The sequence below is a fragment of the Rhinichthys klamathensis genome, unplaced genomic scaffold (genome assembly GCF_029890125.1).
Source record: "Rhinichthys klamathensis goyatoka isolate OS25496 unplaced genomic scaffold, OSU_Roscu_1.1 h1tg000036l_1, whole genome shotgun sequence".
Lineage (NCBI taxonomy): Eukaryota > Metazoa > Chordata > Actinopteri > Cypriniformes > Leuciscidae > Rhinichthys > Rhinichthys klamathensis.
The window spans coordinates 10,050,328-10,070,782 of NW_026606584.1; the positions used below are offsets into that span (position 1 = coordinate 10,050,328).

At 38.0% G+C, this 20,455-nt stretch overlaps 1 protein-coding gene across 2 annotated transcripts in view; it reads left to right on the top strand.

Annotated features, from left to right (window-relative positions):
• The first annotated feature begins 827 nt into the window (after positions 1-827).
• Positions 828-20,455, top strand: part of ryk (receptor like tyrosine kinase) — a 90,005-nt gene continuing 70,377 nt past the window's right edge. For both annotated transcript variants that reach the window (XM_056246315.1, XM_056246316.1), the window contains exon 1: positions 828-1,343. In XM_056246315.1, coding sequence (XP_056102290.1) covers positions 1,124-1,343 — 220 coding nt within the window. In that variant the 5' untranslated portion in view covers positions 828-1,123. The remainder of the gene's footprint in view (positions 1,344-20,455) is intronic.

Sequence of the window (20,455 nt, forward strand, 5' to 3'; positions counted from 1 at the left end):
AAACATAAAACAGACTTAAACATATACACAGTAGTATATATACACAAAATATTCTATGCAAAGGAGGTAGAGAAAACAGAGACCAGCTCATGACAAGGTGTACAAATATAGAATAAAAAAAGTATACATTTTAAATGGGATAAAGCCTATAATGAAATTGATGATTTTTTTTTTTTCAAACAAACTGATTTAAATATAAATGCACATCCACCAAAGACATGTCTTGTTAGTGATATAGCCTAATTGGAGAAATATAGCCTATAAGTCATAGGCTACTTGATAGGCTATAATGAATCATTTCAGGTAAGCCTATATTCTGTTCAAGAATATATATTCAGGGGTTTTCAGTCTTTTTCAGGCAACAGATTCCCTGGAATTGTATGGATTCCCATTACAGTAGATATTGTATTTTAAGTCTAAATAATAAATGTAATAGTAGGCTATCCTTTAGTATCCTACCTTCTTAATATACTATTTACATTTTGAAGGGAATAGAATACTAATAGAAGGGAGGGACAACGTGTTTCATTTAGCTGAACTTTAGTTATTGTATTTTTGTTTAACGCCACGTAATTGGTCTCATAATGTCATTACCAATGGCAATTCATAATGTCACCTGTCTGTCTTACATTACACACACCACCCCAGGAACGCGCCCGTAAACGTCCCTGTGTGCGCGCGCAAGTTGTAAATCACCCCCCTCCTCCCCCTTTCTTCAATGAAAACTGAGATTGCGGTTGGAAAAGACCATGAAAGGACAGAGCGGGAGGAGGACACTTTTAATGACTGTTTGTTTTGGGATAGTATTTGTAGCTTGTGTAGATTTTAATAAATAAAACCTAAGGACTTTCTCCCTGAGGAAAGACATCGCTTTAACATCGTCCAACTGGCCCCGCTCGCACCCGTGGGCTCACTGAGATTGAGCGCGAGCTAACAGAAGTTAGCTGGACGGCTATCAGCGGCGGGTGAGGGGGACAATACGGAGAAGAGAGAGGGGTCGACAGAGAGCGCCGTCATCAAACCTAGTAGTATGTCGCCCTCGGGAAGAAGTAACTCAAGTTTTGGATGAGGTTCCGTGGCTCAGTTCGACCGCAAAGACTTTTTGACGCGACGGTGGGCTGTGATGTTTCTGCCAGCGCGGGGCTCCGGTGGAGGCGCGGCGTCGGCGGTGTCCCGGGGTTGGCCGCATACGGTACTGTGGAGACTAGGGGGTTTCTTTCTCCTCCTGCTCCTCGAAGGGGCCCGATGCCTCACCAACCCGAGCAATGCGCCGGGCATAAACAACAACAATAGGCCGAATGTAAACGTCTTCATGAGCGAGGAAGAGGTCAAGAAACTCCTGGGTGTGTATAACGTTACTTTATTTCCCGTCTGCTCCACTTTATGTCTGCTCTGTCCAAAGTTTTGGTTAGAACAAGAACTTTTTGCCACTCTGTCAAAGAAACTTACTTTCTTCTAACTAGCTTATTTAAACTCTAACTCATGTATGTTTTGTGTCCAAAAGTTCACACAAGTCGTTTCAAACATGCTCATAAACTGCTGAAACTTTGTTGTAGTCTGTTAACGTTAGCTCTTCCATATGTTACCTCTGATAGGCCAAACAATCTGCAGCGTCCTTGCAACCTCTGAGTAGACAGTTAATGCTTAAGAACATTGCTAAAATCTTCAAAGAAATGTTACAAAATGCGCAATTGGAAGTAGTTGTGTGCGGTTACACGTCAGTTCTCTATTTAAGAAGTATGAAAGGCGTAACGTTATTGGTTTGTCATCAGGTCGTGACTGCTAGAACGTTTTCCAAGTGTATTCCAATGCTTTTAATGCTTTTGTTGTTAGAGCCTTCATTATGTGGTGATTTGTAAGGTTTACATCACACGCCATTCACAAGATGCAGAGCCTCTAGAGGTGTATGAGCGGATTTGAGTCATTCATTCTCTCTGATGTGTCTCAGAATTATTTGACAAAAGTCGCACAGAAAGATAGAAGTGGATTTTGGGCAGTTCAGTAAACACTTTATGCATTCTTAACCATGTAAACCCTGACATATGTAACAATAGTTAGAACATATTTTAATGGAATAGCTTATTGAACCTTTAAATAAAAAAGGTTTGCATATGTTTTGATACACCAGTCTTTTATGGCACATATAGCATGATATATAGTGAGGATATGAAGCTCAAATATTAGGGGGAAAAAACTGAGCAGACCTATGCAATTTGGGGCTGTTGCTGTTATTTTTGGTCAAAAATAATGAATGAAATTATGAATGCCTAATGTAATGCTCATACTCTTGTAATCCTAATAGAAAACATGAATCAGGGGCTAGGTGTCTGATATGATGCGATTGGACTATATGGTTGTTTATGTATTTGTTTGACTTAATGGCTCTGCCTAAAATCAAAATTTTACATTTGTGCAGAATATTTAAAGTCCTCTTTCTAGGCTAAGGGGTCAATCCAAGTGTTGTGTAATCTGAATAATTGAATTAATTCATGTTTCGTGGAGAAAAAAGGCTTTGTGATGTCATTGCTGCTATGTTTGTATTCAGATACAGTAGTTTTTTGATTCAGCACCACTAGGATTAATGCGGTGAGAATTGGTTAGTAGTTGTTATTTGCTGGGTATTTGTGACGGGGCCTATAAGCAGTCATTATCATTGCTAGTGTCACAGTGGAGTTAATGAAAAGCTTGGGGGCTGGAGCATCAATTTTCTGCTGGAAAGAGGAAGTCGAGACAAGGGCATTTTGGTGCAGCCTTGTTTGAACTTGTTTTTAGGGCTTACCATAGCTCAAATCGAGAGCAATTTCTATCAGACTCAAAATTAAATGGAAATTATATGTTACAACATTTAATTTGATTAAAATGCTATAGCATTAAGCTGAACTCTGAAAGTGGCTATATGTAGTACAAGGTTTCAACTGATTCAGAATGTAGCTTAAAGGATTTATAGTTCACTTTTTAAAAAACTTTTGCTGATAATTTACTCACCCCCATGTCATCCAAGATGTCCATGTCTTTCTTTCTTCAGCCGAAAAGAAATTAATGTTTTTGATGAAAACATTCCAGGATTTTTCTCCATATAATGCACTTTGCTGGGCACCAAACGGTTCAAGGTCTAAATGACCGTTTCAGTGCAGCTTCAAAGGGCTTAAACGATACCAGACGATGAATAAGGGCAGGGAACTACACTGCGACCAAAATGGTCGCATATGCGACCTTTTGAAATGCCATTGCGACCCTAATTTTTAATGGGTCGCAAATGTATCACCGTTTGATTATTTTTGTACCTACCTAATGTTTTAGGCAATATGCTATGATTTACTATGAGCATTTATTAAAACAGAAATGTGTATTTTAGGAATACGTTTTATAACGCGCTCTGAGCATTCAACACATCAAGTTGGCTTCGCGGATTCGCGCTTGTTTAACTGAGAGAACGAGCAGAGAGAGTGAAAGCCCCAGTTGCGCGCGCGCTCTCTCTCCCTCCCTCGCTCATAATAATGAATTGAGTTGACTGAATATCTTTGAGAATACACGATGGTAAAAGGTCGGAAGACTGAAGTTTTTTTTTTTCTGAACTACCACTAGTTGTGAATTGTGCTAAAATAACGTTGCCTCATCTTCTCTGAAAAGCTTTCCACACATTCAGATGGCATAAACCACTCTTTCAATAAACAAAACAAAAAATCTATCTGGTGATGAAATGTTTTCTGTGTTGAGACAAATCTTGTGCGATGTCCTAAACTGCCTGGATAATCACACAACGTGTGCCGTGGTCCGTTAATGACACGTCCGATTCGCGAACTGACTCCTTTGAACCGATTCACTTTAATGAATGGTTAAAATAACAACTGATCTGTCCAACACTGAACTCAAGAGTCATTCTAGAATGATTCATTCTTTCCAAGTAGAGCTATTCAAGTCATCTGGTGAAATTGTTTTTATATCGCAATATATATCGCAGAAAAATCAAATATCGCAATGTCATTTTTTTTACCAATATCGTGCAGCCCTACTGTAAATTCTGTGGGCCTTCAATTGCAGGACTGTCCAAATTTGTAACTGCGTCAAAACAATTCAAACACGAATCATTGAAGCTTCACAATGACATATAATATTTATTTTACTTTTCCTTAAGAGTTCAGAAGTCTGCCCATCTGTGGCAACCATAGCATGGTGAAATCCAAAAGAAATTAATTTAGCACTATATTGTGTAGGCTACTGTATTTTCTATTGCAGTAAATCTATCCCAACCATTTTTAAAGAAAACAAGAAGGCATGTGTTTTAAAAGATGGAGAGTAAAATAAAAAGCACATCTGTATGCAATACAGTTTCACTATTGGTCATTATTATCCAGAGCGGCTTACTATATAAATAATTTGTGCGACCAAATCATGTTTTGCGCTAGTAACTGAAAAAGTTAGTAGCGCAAGTGCCACCAGTGGAAAATGTTAGTGTAGTTCCCTGAATAAGGGTCTTATCTAGAGAAACGATCTGTCATTTCAAAAATAAATAAAAAAGTTTAAGTTTTATAGGCACAAATGCTCGCCTTGCGAACTCTCCTGTTCGAACTCGTTCATCAAAATGAACAAATCTTTTTCGAGTCATTGACTCGTTCATCAAAATGAACAAATCTTTTTTCGAGTCAATGACTCGAAAAAAGATTCGTTCATTTTGATGAACGAGTTCGAACAGGAGAGTTCGCAAGGCGAGCCTTTGTGCCTATAAAACTTAAACTTTTTTATTTATTTTTGAAATGACAGATCGTTTCTCTAGATAAGACCCTTATTCATCGTCTGGTATCGTTTAAAGCCCTTTGAAGCTGCACTGAAACGGTCATTTAGACCTTGAACCGTTTGGTGCCCAGCAAAGTGCATTATATGGAGAAAAATCCTGGAATGTTTTCAAAAAAAACATTAATTTCTTTTCGGCTGAAGAAAGAAAGACATGGACATCTTGGATGACATGGGGGTGAGTAAATTATCAGCAAAAGTTTTTTTAAAAGTGAACTACTCCTTTAACCAAATGTTCAGGACAGGTTTATGGTGGTTACGTTTAGTGCTCCACCATTGTGGGTATTTCAGGCTGATGTTGATGTCTTAAAAGTGCAGGATGGTCGATATAATTTTGAGACATGCACATGCATATTGGGGCTTTAACGGTTGTCGGTAAAAAATCGAACCGTATCGTTTTCCACCCACGGTTCGGCACGCACTTGCACCGCGTTTAATCTCAAATCTGATGAGGCATCCATAAAGGGGGGTAAAACAGACAAGAGTTCCGCTTATGTTTCTGTCGATAGATACGCTATGCATTTCACGTGAGAGTAGCGGTAAAATCAACTGTTAGTATCTATTGCTGACATCACAGTTTCTCACATGTTGGTGTGCTGTAGTTCTGCATAGGCAAGCCAAAGCTAGCCGATGACAGAGCCGATGCCTGTATCATATACATCTCCTGTCTGGGAACATTTTGACTTTCCAAAAAGTTACGTGGAAAAAAACAGACACTCTTTGTAAACTTGTTGCCAGTGCCGTATGCTCCAATATGACCAGTAATTTACGCCGTCATAGCACGTACAGAAAGCCACATCTCAGACAGCATGTAAATACTAAATTGAGTTCACTTTTCAAGAAGACATGAAATTTCACATAAAATACGTATTGTAAATAATATTTTCTAAAATTCATCAAAATATTAAAAAGGAAAGGGTTTGCTCTGAAATTATATCAAGAATCCAAATGAGATGGTGCTGCTGAGTGGGTTTATTTGAGCTTTTGTGAAATAGGAACAGGTTTGAGAGATGATTGTTCGCATACCTCTGTTATCCTCTGAAAAGCTGACCTGCATATTTTTGTCACGACTGGCTTTGAAAACAGAACTCATGGCTATGAGTGCCTCTTTCTGGGCACACTGGATTTCTGTGTCTCGTCAGTGATGATTGAGGAACTTTATGGTGGGCTTTACACTCTTTGTTGTTCATATCAGATTAGTTTTATGCGGGGCGCTCTGCCATTTGTTTTGTAATGGAGGCTGGAACGGAGCAGCTCTTTCAAAAAGTAGTTCTCATAATGTAATTTGCCCCATTTGCTGCTGAGTCACTTACTTCTGAGTGCATTCTGGGATCCTTAAAGGTGACCTATAATTCAAAATTGAATTTACCTTGGTATAGTCAAATAACAAGAGTTCAGTGCATGGACATGACATAGAGTGAATCTCAAACTGGACTGTTTTCGCGTTCTCATTTAATTCACGTTTACGAAAAACACCCCTGAAAAACGGTCGGTTCTCCACACAATACCGACTGTGACGCAATAGTCGGGATCATTAATATGTACACCTCCAAATATTTGCATAATGCCAGCCCTCAATGCCAGGCGGAACTGCGCAGCCGAAGCATGGCAGTTGCTCAGTGTGGATGTACACATGAACACAAAAGTATTTTTTAGTTCCTTCATCTGAGCCTCTGAAGAAACAATGGGTTAATTTTATTTTCTCTGGAAATTTCCAAACATTTCACTGACTGTTTCCTCAACTTGGGCCAATACAGAGCTGGCCTCGGATCGAGCTACCAAGCAACACTTTCTGATGTGTAATTGTTCAAGTTCAGACAGGTAATCTTTCTCTCAAAATCATTCAATACTGTTTATGCATCAGTAAGTCAAGACAGTGACTAAAATATCAGCTTCACATCGTTTCTTTTAGTAGGATGAAAATAATCGTATTTAAATTGTGAACAAATTATATACAGAAAGCGATCAAAGAACAATCTTTCCACACAGCGCGAGTTTATCTGGACACTTGCCAAACTCGTTATGAAATCAATGACGCCCGTTACTGCACAACGAAGCTCTTACTGTATTTACATCATCGTGTTTGCATTGGTGAAAGCAGAGAGAGTGCAGAAACTGCTTTGCAATGATAAGATCTTCATTCTCGCGATCAACACACTGTCATCTGCTCAATGCTCATCACGGCAACATTTTATGTGATGGGAATAGATCTAAATACTTTAAAAACATCTCACGATTCGTTAATCTCGATAACTGTTATAGTAAAAACGTATAATAGCAGTAGTAAAAGTATTCGGGAGAGAGTTTCACATGTAATGCGTACTAGCTATTTCATATGCAAGCATGTCAGCCAATCACAGCAGTGGCCGCGGTTACACTGAATCCCACAGCAGACACGCCCCTTCAAACAGAGTGTTCAAATCAGAGGCTAAAAGCAGGCTAGGAAAAATGCCATTTATTTCTAAATGATGAATATTTTTTATCTAAAAAACATACTAACATTATAAGGGTAACCCAGGAAACATTATAAAATAAAATAAAAAAACATTCTAGGGCACCTTTAAACCTACCTGAACACACCTGAAGGTCTTATCAAGTAATGTTCTGTAGCATTAGCATAAGTTTTTTGTAATAATTAAGATTCACCAATAATCAATCACTGTCTCTGTCTCTTTTAACAAGAACTTTTTGCTCTCTGTTCTGGTTTAACAATGAGTGCTGCCCATCTTGGAATCAAAACCACCTTGCTGCACTAAAGTAGACTGAGGGCCATTGTAAGCAGTGGGGCTGCGAGTAGAAGTCCCTGAATGCATTTATCACAGGGACATCAGCAGTCTGTAGTTTTGCTCCGCCAGTGCCTCAGAGAATCAGGTGTCCGCTTCTCTGCCCAGGAGTCTGATTACCACTGATGTGGTTCAGAGATCCTGTTCTATGACTCACGGGAATCCTTGACTTAAAACTTTATGGTTGTGGTGGTTTATGGATGCCTTATTTTTGGTGCTTTGAATGAATGTAGGTTTAAGTTTTCTCCTTGAAGGCGAATGGATTTATATTTACTTTTTCTTTTTTTGTGTGTGAAATTGATGTAAAAACTTCTTCCACAGCAACATTATTGAATATGTAACAGTTTTAAAAGCAATCATCTCTCTGATTTCTGGAGTTAGGATTAGTGGTGGGGATAACATTAATACTATTTAAAATTATTGCTATATTTTATATAGTGCTGGGGCGTTAACGTGCTGCGTTAACGTGAGACTCTCATCGGGCGATAAAAAACATATCGCCGTTAATCAAAGTTGGGTTGGGATCATAAATGGCTTTTTCGAATATCGTTATATTTTCGCGCAATTCTAATGTGTAGTATGACGCCGCGCCTACTGTCACAGATCGCGCAGTAGGGTATTTTCCTGTCAGGGACACAAGGTGTACTTTTACTTTGTTACGTTGGGCGACGTTACTTTATTTTAATGCAATACGTTGTTAAATGAGTTTATTCCAAGCGCGCTGTGTCCTTTGTATGGGCATGAGCGATGCTCATTTACAAATGAATCACTCTTTTGAGTCGATTTTGTTCAAAGACTTCATCAAACAAGTTGTCAGATGATCTGTCTAAATCGGTTCGCGAATCAGTTGATCTGTTCAGTTCCTCACGTACTGAATCGTCTGAAGCGCTTTCAATTCACACTCTGAGTCGAAACAGGAAGATTTAAGAGCATCAAGAGCGTTGGATGAAGTGGCCGATCTACAGTCTAGTCTAGTGAATGCAAATCTGCAAATGCATCATATTTTTGCCAGCGATGAAGATCTTTATTAGTTGAACATCTTCGTAAGCTGTCTGTGAATGAATGATTCCACAGGACGATACATTCGATTTCATTTCATTCAGGTAATACTTTGTGTGTGTATTGCGTGTGTATTGCGCAGTGGCATAATCACACGAATAGTTTACATTGATTGAAACTAATTTGTTTAAAAATGAGGCTATTGCAGTAACAAGGCAGGTTCACATAAAATTCTTATGACATATGATGACATAATTTTTTTATCTAACGAGCATTGGCGATGCAAAAACGGACTGTCTTGCGTATTGTTTTTCTTCTTCCAATTAGCCTACTATGTTAAAAAAAGGACGAAAACATGTTACTTGTTCAATTAATAAACAGTTTGTTTGATGACAAATCGCTAAAGATGAAATTGGCCTCCCTTTCTGTCATTGCGTATTTTTTATTTATTTATTTTTTTAACGATATTCGACTTTTGATCCTCGATTGTTGAATGGCATTTTTGGCAGAAATGCACATCCCTACGCGAGGCAAACTATTCTCAAAGACTTACTTTTAGTCATTATTTGGGTAGCACACATATTCTGAATGCCTTCGGGAGAATTCAAATGAGCCATTTTAATCTAGATTAATCTAGATTAATTTCAATATTAATCTAGATAAAAAAAAAAAATCTATGCCCACCTCTAATTTTATATTGATATCCCAACCGTATCAATATTATCTTGATATTCTCATGCCAATAATCACATTTTTGGTTAATTTTCATGAATATTTGGGGAAAAAGAGACAAGCAACAATCAATATAAATTAATATAAATTGTACCCAAAGTAATCTCAGAAATCTTATATTTTATCTTGACCCAGATATTGATATACTATAGCATACCTGCCGATTCTGTTCCCTTTTTGGGATACGAGGAATCAATATTTGTGCTGCCACATTTTGTTAGTAAGTCTGCATACATCATCTTGTATAATTTTTAAAAAAGAAACTAAACTTAATTTGCTGTGTTATGGCAAAACTGGAGACAACTTACTTGCATTGGAAGTTATTGGCTATGTTAGGTTATTATGTTAGAATTACTTTCTTCTTATTCTCTACTTTACTTCTTTCTTTCCTCTTGTTTGCTTTCTCTGTCGTGCTCTTGTCATTTCCTGTCGTTCTCTGTCTGAGCTTTCTGAAGTTCTGTAATTCCTTTCACAGATCCTAATCTTGTTTCCCTCCCCTCTCTTTTTCTTCTTCTTCAGAGCGGTCACTGGATATAACCTCATTCTTTACATGTTCTATATAGTGACTTTCAGTGCAAATCTGATGTATGTGAAAGGAGATCTAATTTCTGATTTATCATAAATGCTGCACATGATGAAATGTGATGTTTGATGTCCTTATGTGCGTTCGTATCACAATCTGCCCTCTCATATTTGTAAGTTACTCAGTATAGAATAAAGGTATAAATGGCTTCTAATTAATGGTGAAAGCTGTATTTTGATGGTGGTTGCTAGAATGATTTGTTTCTATTTCTGCTCTGTTTATTTTATTTTGTGTTTTCTGTTTTTGGCAGTCATGTGCTACATAAAGATATAATTTAATTCATATGATTGGTCTCATGACCATAATGAAATTTTTAGAAGTCTTCAGTGTTTGTCGAAGTTAGTGTTTGTGGAGATCAGTATATGAAATGAAATCAGTACAGATGAGCTGAATGTATGTTAATGTAAGTCATAGGGCTATTAAAATGGCAGAAAAACTCAATTTGAATCTTTTACTTAAATATTGCTAATAATCAAATTATATTTTAATTTAAAAGGCATAATTTCAGTTATGGGGAAAAATCTTTTGGCTTGTCTCCTGAGGCAAAATATGAATGCACCACATTAAATTGTTTATTCAAAACAATGAATTAACATGACTGTCTGTACAAAAAGAAATTATAATAATGTTTATAAATCAAATATAATTTTGTAAATTGCATAAACAATTAATAAAAAAACCGTATCATGTATTATAGCTGAAGCGCTCATCACACAGAGTACTTTTGCATTTTAAAACATGAGATGCAGTGGAATGGGGAAAAAAACAAGTCTCAAACATTGAGTTTTTTAGCTTTACACAGCTTTCTTAATATGCTGCTCTTTTGTGCGAGACGCGAGTGCAACTGTCAAAGATGTCCGTCTAAGGCCACGCTCTTTCTGCAATGTTTTAAATGACCAATGCAGCAGTGCCACATCTAGTGGGTTCAACTGGATAGGTAAACAAAAACACGGCATTGTTTTTGCATTCGAATTTGGATTTTTCTTTTAATTTGACAAATATTCGAAATTCAAATTAATTTGACGGCTCTACACTGTCATCTCAAAGTATCAGAACCGCATTGAAAGAAGTTTTTGAGGTAAATGTTTATTAAAAAGCCTTGTTTGCCACATTGAACTTTTGAATTTTTCTCCCTTGTAAGACTCTATGGCTTCCCCTGTGACATCACTGCACCGTCCTTCCAGTCTCACACTGATATAGTAAAGAGAGAAAGCTTTCACTCTCTCCTTCAGAGAACCAACAACACAGGGATGAAAAATCTCAACTATCCAGCTCTTCATTGCTAACAGACAGCGTCAGCCCTCTTGTGTCTGAGTTATTTTGGGGTGTCATTAGATGGCCTTGCACATAGCAGTACATGGAATGTTTAGGTCACGAAACACATCCACTCTGATTTACGATGTAAACTTGCTGCCTATGAAACATTTTTCTCTGTAAAAAGTGGAAACGCCTCAAATAGATGCAACAGACAGATGGTTGCAGGTCTTTTACGGCTTTTAGCTGAGATAACTGATTCAATTAAAGGTGCTATATGGAACTTTTTTTCTAAAATGAATTTATTATTGCCTTTTTTTTATTGCCTGTGTGTGAAGGGGTTGTAATCACACATTACAATGATCCACTTGTCGGGTTCTGCTATTACCTCTGAAGGCCAGTATTCCTATTTCTATGTGAAGTCTCCGGGTCGGATTTTCAGCGAAATCCATCGGATGTGACGTGCATGCGCGCTCCCGAGCCTCTCTCCTTTTTATATACAGTCTATGCGACGGCATTGCAGCTGACGACATGGAGTCTGATAACACCAAAAAACGACCTGCCTCCAACACAAACTCCACATAAATATAAAAAACAAAACAAAAATGTATCTGCTGAAGCTCGTCAGGCCAAACGTGAACCTGATCGACTTAGGACGAAAACACGGATCAACATCGGCAGACCGTTTGAATTATGGAGAGACCTCCGCTATTTTTATTGTGATAAATTACAAGTTTTCAGATATGCTGAAATAAATAATGGTAAACTGTAATGAAATGGCAAGGTAAAGTACAACATACATGAGACATGAAATGAATACAAAAGACTGTTCCAGGATAACAAAAAGTAGGTGCTTTAGGATGTAACTTTCATTTTATGTACTAGATCTACTGTCTAACGTCACTCATCCCACTACTATCATATTGTACACATTTCCAGACACGTTCAGTACAGTAATGTTACTTCCTACGATCTTACTGTTACACTGAAATTGTTCAGTCTAGTCACTAACCGTTTTCGTTATCATATTATACATTCACATATGTTGACATTGCTGCCTGATGGTGAAAGATACACGAATAGTTAGTGAAATGCCTTATGCTAACACCACATGCCGGCTAAATGCAGTCAATGTAACGTTATCATGGTACGAGCATGGAGCATTAGTTCAACGTCAAGCTGATAAAAGTAGCCTATTATTGTAACGTTGCAGTGGGAGTTTAGATGAGTTTCCAGCATGTTGTGTGATGCTTTTTCCGGTGTGTTGAAAGTGTCTGTGTGGACGGTACCATGAGTGCTCGCTCTTGTGTTCGAGCACGCGCAAGAGCACGAGCGCTCTTGTAAAAATTGGTTGCAATCTGAAACATCACCGATGGAGGCCGCTAAAAAATACATATTAGCACCTTTAATGTATTTGCAGTCATTTTGTCTTCTGTAATGTTACTTATTTCAGAGTAAATAATATCATGTTATTGAAGAAAAAGTGCAGGACTGGTCTTTAATCCATTGGAAATCAACTGGATCACGTAAAGTGGGTGTTTGCATGTTTGATTCCTGGAACGCCACTGATACCTGCAATTGAAACTTAAGGGGGTTTGGTCACATTAGCCACAAAGGAAAGGTGATTCAGAGATGAGGAAAGGTTTTTTTTTTTTTGATGTAAGATTACTAGTAATTTTGAGGTATTCTGTAGAATAACAAGCTTTCGTGTAGCTCAAACAGTATAGCATGGTGCTAACATATCCTGGTCATGGTTTCAAATCTTGCATATGATGCAAGTTTCTTTGAATAAAAGTTTCTGGCAATTGCATAAATATACATGCATGAATCATGCACAAGAATAGTGGTTGACCGATATATTGCCATCAGATGATAAGGTTTTCTGTTTGGCTGATGGGTTGGATGCGGGATATTTTATCTTGATGGAGCACCAGACTTTTATTTTGACTGCACTGAGAACGTGGCTCTGAGCACACAGCGCTCCCATTTTCCGTCTTCATTTGGTCTCTGTTTAACAGTTTTTTTCTAATACATTATTAGCTAGAACTGTTTAACAAAGAAAGTAAACTATATGAAAAAGTATTATTATGTTTGCTTTTATATTATTAACAGAAAGGCTAACAACTTTGAATATCTAATGAGAATTTTATTTCACAAACCTTGCCGACTTAGTCGAATCCAGTTGTCAAATATTCTGAAGTGCGCATTTGTTGCCTGCATGAACATGTTACTTTGTGCGTGACGTCCGGTCCGTGTGAATTGAATGCGGACAGCAGAGTTCAACAAACTTTAAACCATTGATTTCAAACTATGCTGCGCTATATTCAGTTGCCCACAATTCAGTTCAATTAATTTCACATTTATTTGTGTAGTGCTTTTTACAATACAAATCGTTTCAAACTAGTTTTACAGAAAATGCCTTTCTACATTACAATTTAGAGTGATCTGTTATTAGAGGTGACTGTCCAAGTACATATCACACAGTTAGCTAACAATGTTTTAATTTAAGGCAGAAACAACAAGTTTATTTGAGTCATTATTACAAGTTTTGAAGTGTGAACATGTAGGGCTGGGTATCGTAAGAAAATGTTTGATACCGATACCTTGACTTCGATACCGGTTCCTGAACGATTCTTTTTTCGATACCAATTTTATGTAACCAGTTTTAACAAATATAACATTACCTAATTTTTATTTTTTCAGTTTGTTGACTTTTTTCAGGGTTCCCGCGGGGTCTTAAAAAGCCTTAAAAGCATTGAATTTATTAATTTGGAAATAATACCTTAAAAAGACTTTAAAAAGTCTTGAATTTTGATGTCTGGGGCTTAAAAATTGTGCTGTATGTAACTTCTCCGTATTGTATTTTTCCTCAAAAGTTTTAGGCTATTTGTCAACCACGATTATTATAATTTTCGATGTTTATTGTTCAGGGGTCTCTCAGTTTCCCATATTCCCAGCATGGATTAAGTAGCTAGCTAATGTTAAAAAACAACTTAACATTGTTCGGCAAACTTTCTTGTGGCCTACTGAAATGTTTTTATTTTTCACACCTGCTTGGCTTATCATCTTTTACCCATTCCACATTTATAAAAAAAAATGAACACAAGTTCAAGGATTTTGTTTTTCTTTGCTGGTAGGGACGTGAAATAGGTATTAATTTTTTATATAAATGATCTTAAAAAGGTCTTAAAAAGGCTTGAATTTAACTTGAAGAAACTTGTAGGAACCCTGTTTTTTACACTCATATTTTGAGTATGTAAAAAAGCACCAATGCTAAAGTTTTCTATGTTTCCTAATCATTTAACAACATGTATTCTTTACTTCAATGAGCTCATTGTTTCTGCCTTAACTTAAAGGGTTAGTTCGCCCATTTAAGACATGAAGTTGTATGCAATCCTTACCAGCACTATAGTGCATACACACTGACCCACTCTGTTGTCACGTCCCTGGTCAGAGTTCTGGCCGCTGGAAGTTTTTCAATGAAGTACTCCCGGTTATTTTCCGGGGCCGCAAAACTGTGCATTTTTGCGTGAAAAAATGATTTGAGTTTCAAAGCTTGATTAATTTACCACACAAAAAACACGCCGGGCAAAATGCATACCTCAGTTTTAATCGGCACTATTTTCTATCCATTTCTATCAATCCGCGCTGCTGTCAACGTTCCGATCAGCTGTTGATAGCGCGACTCGCTGACAACATGTCTGACTGCGAAACTTCTGATGATGAAACCAATTTTAGCACAATGTCAGACGGATCAGATGATGAAAGTAATTCTAGCACAACGACAATGTTATTGATTGCAACACCAAACCTCAATTGTGTGTGTGTTCAATCAAATAGTTTTCTCAGCAAATTGTACCAATATCCCTATATACTGTTTTTATATTAGACATCTTTTCACGTGTTTTATAATGGAGTCTAAACATCAGCTTGTTTACCGTACAGTTTAGACATGGGATCATAAAGTTAGTAAATAGAGCTTACCCGTGGTACTGGTACAGCAAAACTCTTTAATTTTCCTTTTCCTCCTTGGTTGTAATCGTCTTCGCTGAAGTGAGCACTACACACACGAAAATCCTTTATTCTGGATATTTTAGCTCCCGCAGAGTAGCCGATGGCAACCAGCCAAAGCTGTCTCATAGTTATATTCGAAACAGGAAAACGATGGAATCTGAACTTTGATCCCGGCACATACTTGTGGTCACAGCTTGGGAATTTACAAGTTCGCACCATTGTTAATTTAATACTTTTTACGTCGTTGTCAATCATTTGTGTAAACACAATGGAACAGCTGATCGGAACGTGCGCACTGTTGACGTTGACAGCAGCGCGGATTGATAGAAATGGATAGAAAATAGTGGCGAATAAAACTGAGGTATGCATTTTGACCGGCGTGTTTTTTGTGTGGTAAATTAATCAAGCTTTGAAACGCAAATCATTTTTTCACGTAAAAACGCACAGTTTTCCCACCCCGGAAAGTAACCGGGAGTACTTTATTGAAAAACTTCCAGCGGCCAGAACTCTGACCAGGGAGGTGACAACAGAGTGGGTCAGTGTGTATGCACTATAGTGCTGGTAAGGATTGCATACAACTTCATGTCTTAAATGGGCGAACTAACCCTTTAATGCAGGGGTCTCAAACTCAACTTAACTGGGGGCCGCTTGAGGTAGAGTCGGGGTCAGGCTGGGCCACATCAAGTATTCCACAAAAAATAGTATTCAAGCATTCCAAAAAAGGAGCACAACTGATCCAATCTTCTCAATATTTATTATTAACGTTTCTTTTGAACTGTTCCTCTGAATTTGAACATTTCTTTCTGTACATGATTGGTTCTTCATGAGCTGTCCTTCTGACAGTTGAAGTTCATTTTACAAACTTTCTTTGTCTATAACACATATTTGTGATATTTATATTTGCTTATGTCCTTTTTATTTTCTTTATACAACACATTAATGATATTGAATGTTTTTTTTGGAAGGCACATTTCCTTTTATTATACTTAGAAAAACAATTAGTGCTGGGCAACGATTAAAAAATGTAATCGCGATTAATCGCATGATATTCTTGCGATTAATCGCGATTAATCGCATTGTTACGCGCAATATTGAATAATGAATTCTAAAGTAGTGTATTGCGCACTTTTGATTTAAATGTACTGCTACAAAAGTGCAATAACATGTGGTTTGCAAAAACTTTAAACAAATAAGGTGCTTTTATACCAGCAGTATTCCCTTTACACAGTATCAATACAATATTTCTTGTAAATCTCAACTTAAACATTAACGTAATCAAATCAAATATTTAAACAAAGCTATTTGCCACTGCCAGGGCATTACCTTTTATCTAGCTTGTTAAAAAGAGTCCAGTTTTCTTGTTTTTTTTCTTTTTTTCTGAACAGGTATCTTGTATCAGGGAGCAGCAGAAACAGTCTATGTAGTCAAAGGGTCATGATCACTACAGATATAAGTCGAACAACGTTACTTCTCTGATGGCAGCTTAGGTTTGGTCATGGCATGCCATGGTTTCCCACGTAAGATTACATTAAACAGAGGTAAAGCCCAATTTATACTTCTGCGTCGAACTCACGCCGTAGCTGTGTAGCGCGCGTACCCTGACGTGCATCTCTCCAAAAATGTATCGTCAATTCTACGCGCACTGCAAGCGCTGTGATTGCTAGAACTGCTCCCCGGGTTTCACACTCTCCCTCTGCATGTGTAATTGCGCGTCAACGCGGACAACGACGCAGATATATAAATGAAAACCAACGCGTAGTCTATAGCGTAGAGCAGTGGTTCTCAAAGTGGGGTCCGCGGACCCCTGGTGGTCCGTGAACTATAGCCAAGGGGTCCGCGAAATAATTTATAACAGCCTACCGTTTTTCCCGACTGTAAGTCATGTTTTCTTTAGCATCTGAAAACTTGCTATTTATTCCAAAGTGACTTATATAATGCATTTAATGTCAAATAATAAAAAAGTAGGCTCTTAAAGGTTTCTATAGATAGATAATCTATCTATATTTCTTATGTCTGTGCGTCAAGTATTCGCTGTATTTTGGTCGATTTTTGGGCACGTGCGCCAGCTAAGGAGACGGAGACGGCAGAACGCGCATCCTGTTGTGTTCTTTATTTTTAAAAGGCATGACATTTTGTAGTCATTTTTAATGTATACACAAATAAAAAATAGACACTTTGCCGTTTTGAATGATGTACTCTTATCTTTATGACCATAAATAAGAGTATTCCTTTGTTTCCACTGCTGAGGAAAAATCCAAGTGTTCGCGCCGGCGTCTCGTGTGCGCGCACAATATGTCAGTTCTAGCACTGCTAATTTGACATCAAAACCTGTTCATTATCAAAATAAAATACTCACCGAACTTATAAAAAGTTCTGCTTAATTTAATTTGTCTGTTGTACACTATGAAGGCAGAGACGGTCAATCATATACTGTCGACTTGCTGTTGTTCCAATCTCATTTCTCCAAATGTGAAGATGCTGATACGTGTAGGCCTATATTGGGACTGAAGCATGAAGCTTTCTTTACATAAATAGTTAAGCATCCAAATGTTAGGCTACATCGCAAATATGGAAACTTTGGACCGAATGAGAGATGCACGAGCCCAACGTCTGAGGTTTCAGTTTCGATTCAACTTAATTCGTTTAGACTTGATGTTTTAAATAAATGTTGTCTGTATACTATTATTATTATTATTTGTATTATTATCTATTAATAGTATTATTTTTCATTCTCGTTTTGTTCTGAATACCATTAATTTAAGGATTTGCTGTGGAGTGAGGGGAAGTAGGCCTACGCCTCAAGAACGCAACAAAGTATTACACACTCAGGTGCAACTTATTTTCTGAAAAAATATAGTAAATTATAAATTTGTGCATAGGGAGAGGGTCGTATACCCACAATTGAGGTCCCTGAGGTCCGGGCCTCTGTAATTTTTCTATGTGTATAATGAAAGTTGTGAAATAATTGCCTAATATTAACTCTAATTTGGTGCTGCAAGGATATTAAACATCGCGATGATAACTGAGCTTCTCATCTGAGCGGTTTCAGCAGACTAACAGCGCTCGTCAATGTCAAAATGTTTGAGTCGGAGATTAAATCAAAGTAGGCTGGTTTATGTTCACAGAAGCTGCAAGCCGAGCGCGAATTTCCGCATGACGCTTCAGTTATTCGGTCATAAAGTGCGAGATAATATGTAAATCGCTAAACTAAACAGCTGTTATAGAAGTTTTAAACGAACGACAGAAACAATCAGTTTGCAAAGTATCAACCGGGAAAGGAAATATTGGGGATAGCGGGGCACAACGTAAATCCCAGTTGTGCAAGTGGGTCATGTTGTCACACTGCGTTACAATGAATATGTTTTGAACTATGTTGTATAGCTTTTTTGTTTGTCTTGTATATTTGTTTGATTAGATCAGATAACATTTTAATCTGTCATATGGTCATGTTACCATGTGCCCCACCTATGGGACATGTTGTCACATTGCACTTCCATTCTTTCTGGGTATATCAAGAAAAAAGTAAAAAATTTTGGCCTTAAAAACACCTTAAAATGCACGTGTAGATCAAGAAAATCTAAAATTCCTCGGGGGGCATGCCCCCGAACCCCCCTAGCAAGATCAATTTTGGGACCTCAGTATGCTATTTAGAAAACCCTGCATATGACCCTGGGTCGAGACTATTTGTGTCAAAATATTTCATTAACCGCTCCCACATTAACTTTAGGCTCAGTCACTGTTATAAATATGAGGGGGTCCTTGGAAATGTTTTTCCCCTGTAAGGGGTCCCTGGCTCCAAAATGTTTGAGAACCCCTGGCGTAGAGGCTCCGGCTTAGGTCCGACGCAGAATTATAAATCAGCCTAGAGTGAGGTGAAGTGGTCGAGCACAGGTGCAGCGACAAGCGGGTGCGTTTCTGTGAAACTGTTGCGGTCATGCTCGCCTCACGCACGCGCCAGCGCGTTGCAGAAGTTGAATTGTCTAACTTTTTGTACACGACGCGCAGCACAAATCATTGGAAGAGAGACTGATCCTTGGCTCGCTGTTTGTGAGTTTCCAGAATCTAAATAGTTATTCACATGGCAGAGCATCCCCGCTAAACTAAACGCAGGCCTATCAGGTAAAGTTATGTATAATTTTAATTTAAGTTAAAAAGGCTACAGCTGCGTAGCGCACAGAAGCCGTTGCATGGTTACTATCCATGGAGCGCCTGTCATTCACTCGCGGAGCTCTGTCTCCCTTTCTGTTCACCTGAGAGAACCTGCCAAAGCCTCTCCACTGCTTGTTTGGGTGGGTTATTTGCTGGCTGACCAACATCCCACCCCTCCTGTGATCATGGTTTGACTGTAGGCCTATGTGTATTCAGAGCCAGTGAGCAACGGACTTTCAAAATAATAATAATAAAAAAAACTGCGTTAATGCGCGATAAAAAAATTGTCGGCATTAATTAATAAACGCATTAACGCGATAATAACGCGTTAACTTGCCCAGCACTAAAAACAATTATTGCTTTTGAAATACAAATATTTGCAGTCATGTCTGCCCGTCTTATTGAATTCTTTCTACACATGTATAGTGTCTCAAATTACTGACTGCACAAATCAAAGCAAACCTTCTTATCAACCTGTTGGACAAATATTACAAGCTCAAAGTGATTATTTTCACATTGTTTTAGAGCAGGGGTCTCCAACACGTCGCTCGCGAGCTACCAGTAGCTCGTGGCCTGATTGGTGGTAGCTCGCCAAGGGGCTGTTCACATGTCGCGCTCACATATTTTGCGCGCTCAAGTTCGTTATTTCAAATGTAGGTGCGCGGTAAGCGCGCTCATAATTGAAGCGACGCGCTCATTTTTGCCAGGCGCAGTATGTTTGTACTTCGCGGTTGTCTATGACAACTATTGACAACAAACCCACCGTAAGCTGTCACGAGACTATCTATGGTAGCCCATAAGGGATAAAAAAAAAAAAAAAAAAAAAAAAACGCGGCACACGCAATGACGCGCCGCACTAACATTAAAATTTAATGTCAAGTAGGGGGCCACAAAATATGGGCCGCGAGTTTGAGACCACTTCTTTAATGCATTGTTTAACAATGACACTGAATGAAAATTAATTGAAATGCATTACACTGTCACCTCTGATAACAGATCACTCTAAATTGTAATTTAGACACATGCATTTTGTAAAGCTGCTTTGAAACGATATGTATTGTGAAAAATGCTATACAAATAAATGTGAATTAAATTAAATATAGGCTACTGGGGGGCGGGATATATGCCTCACGCTCAGCACACATGAAGC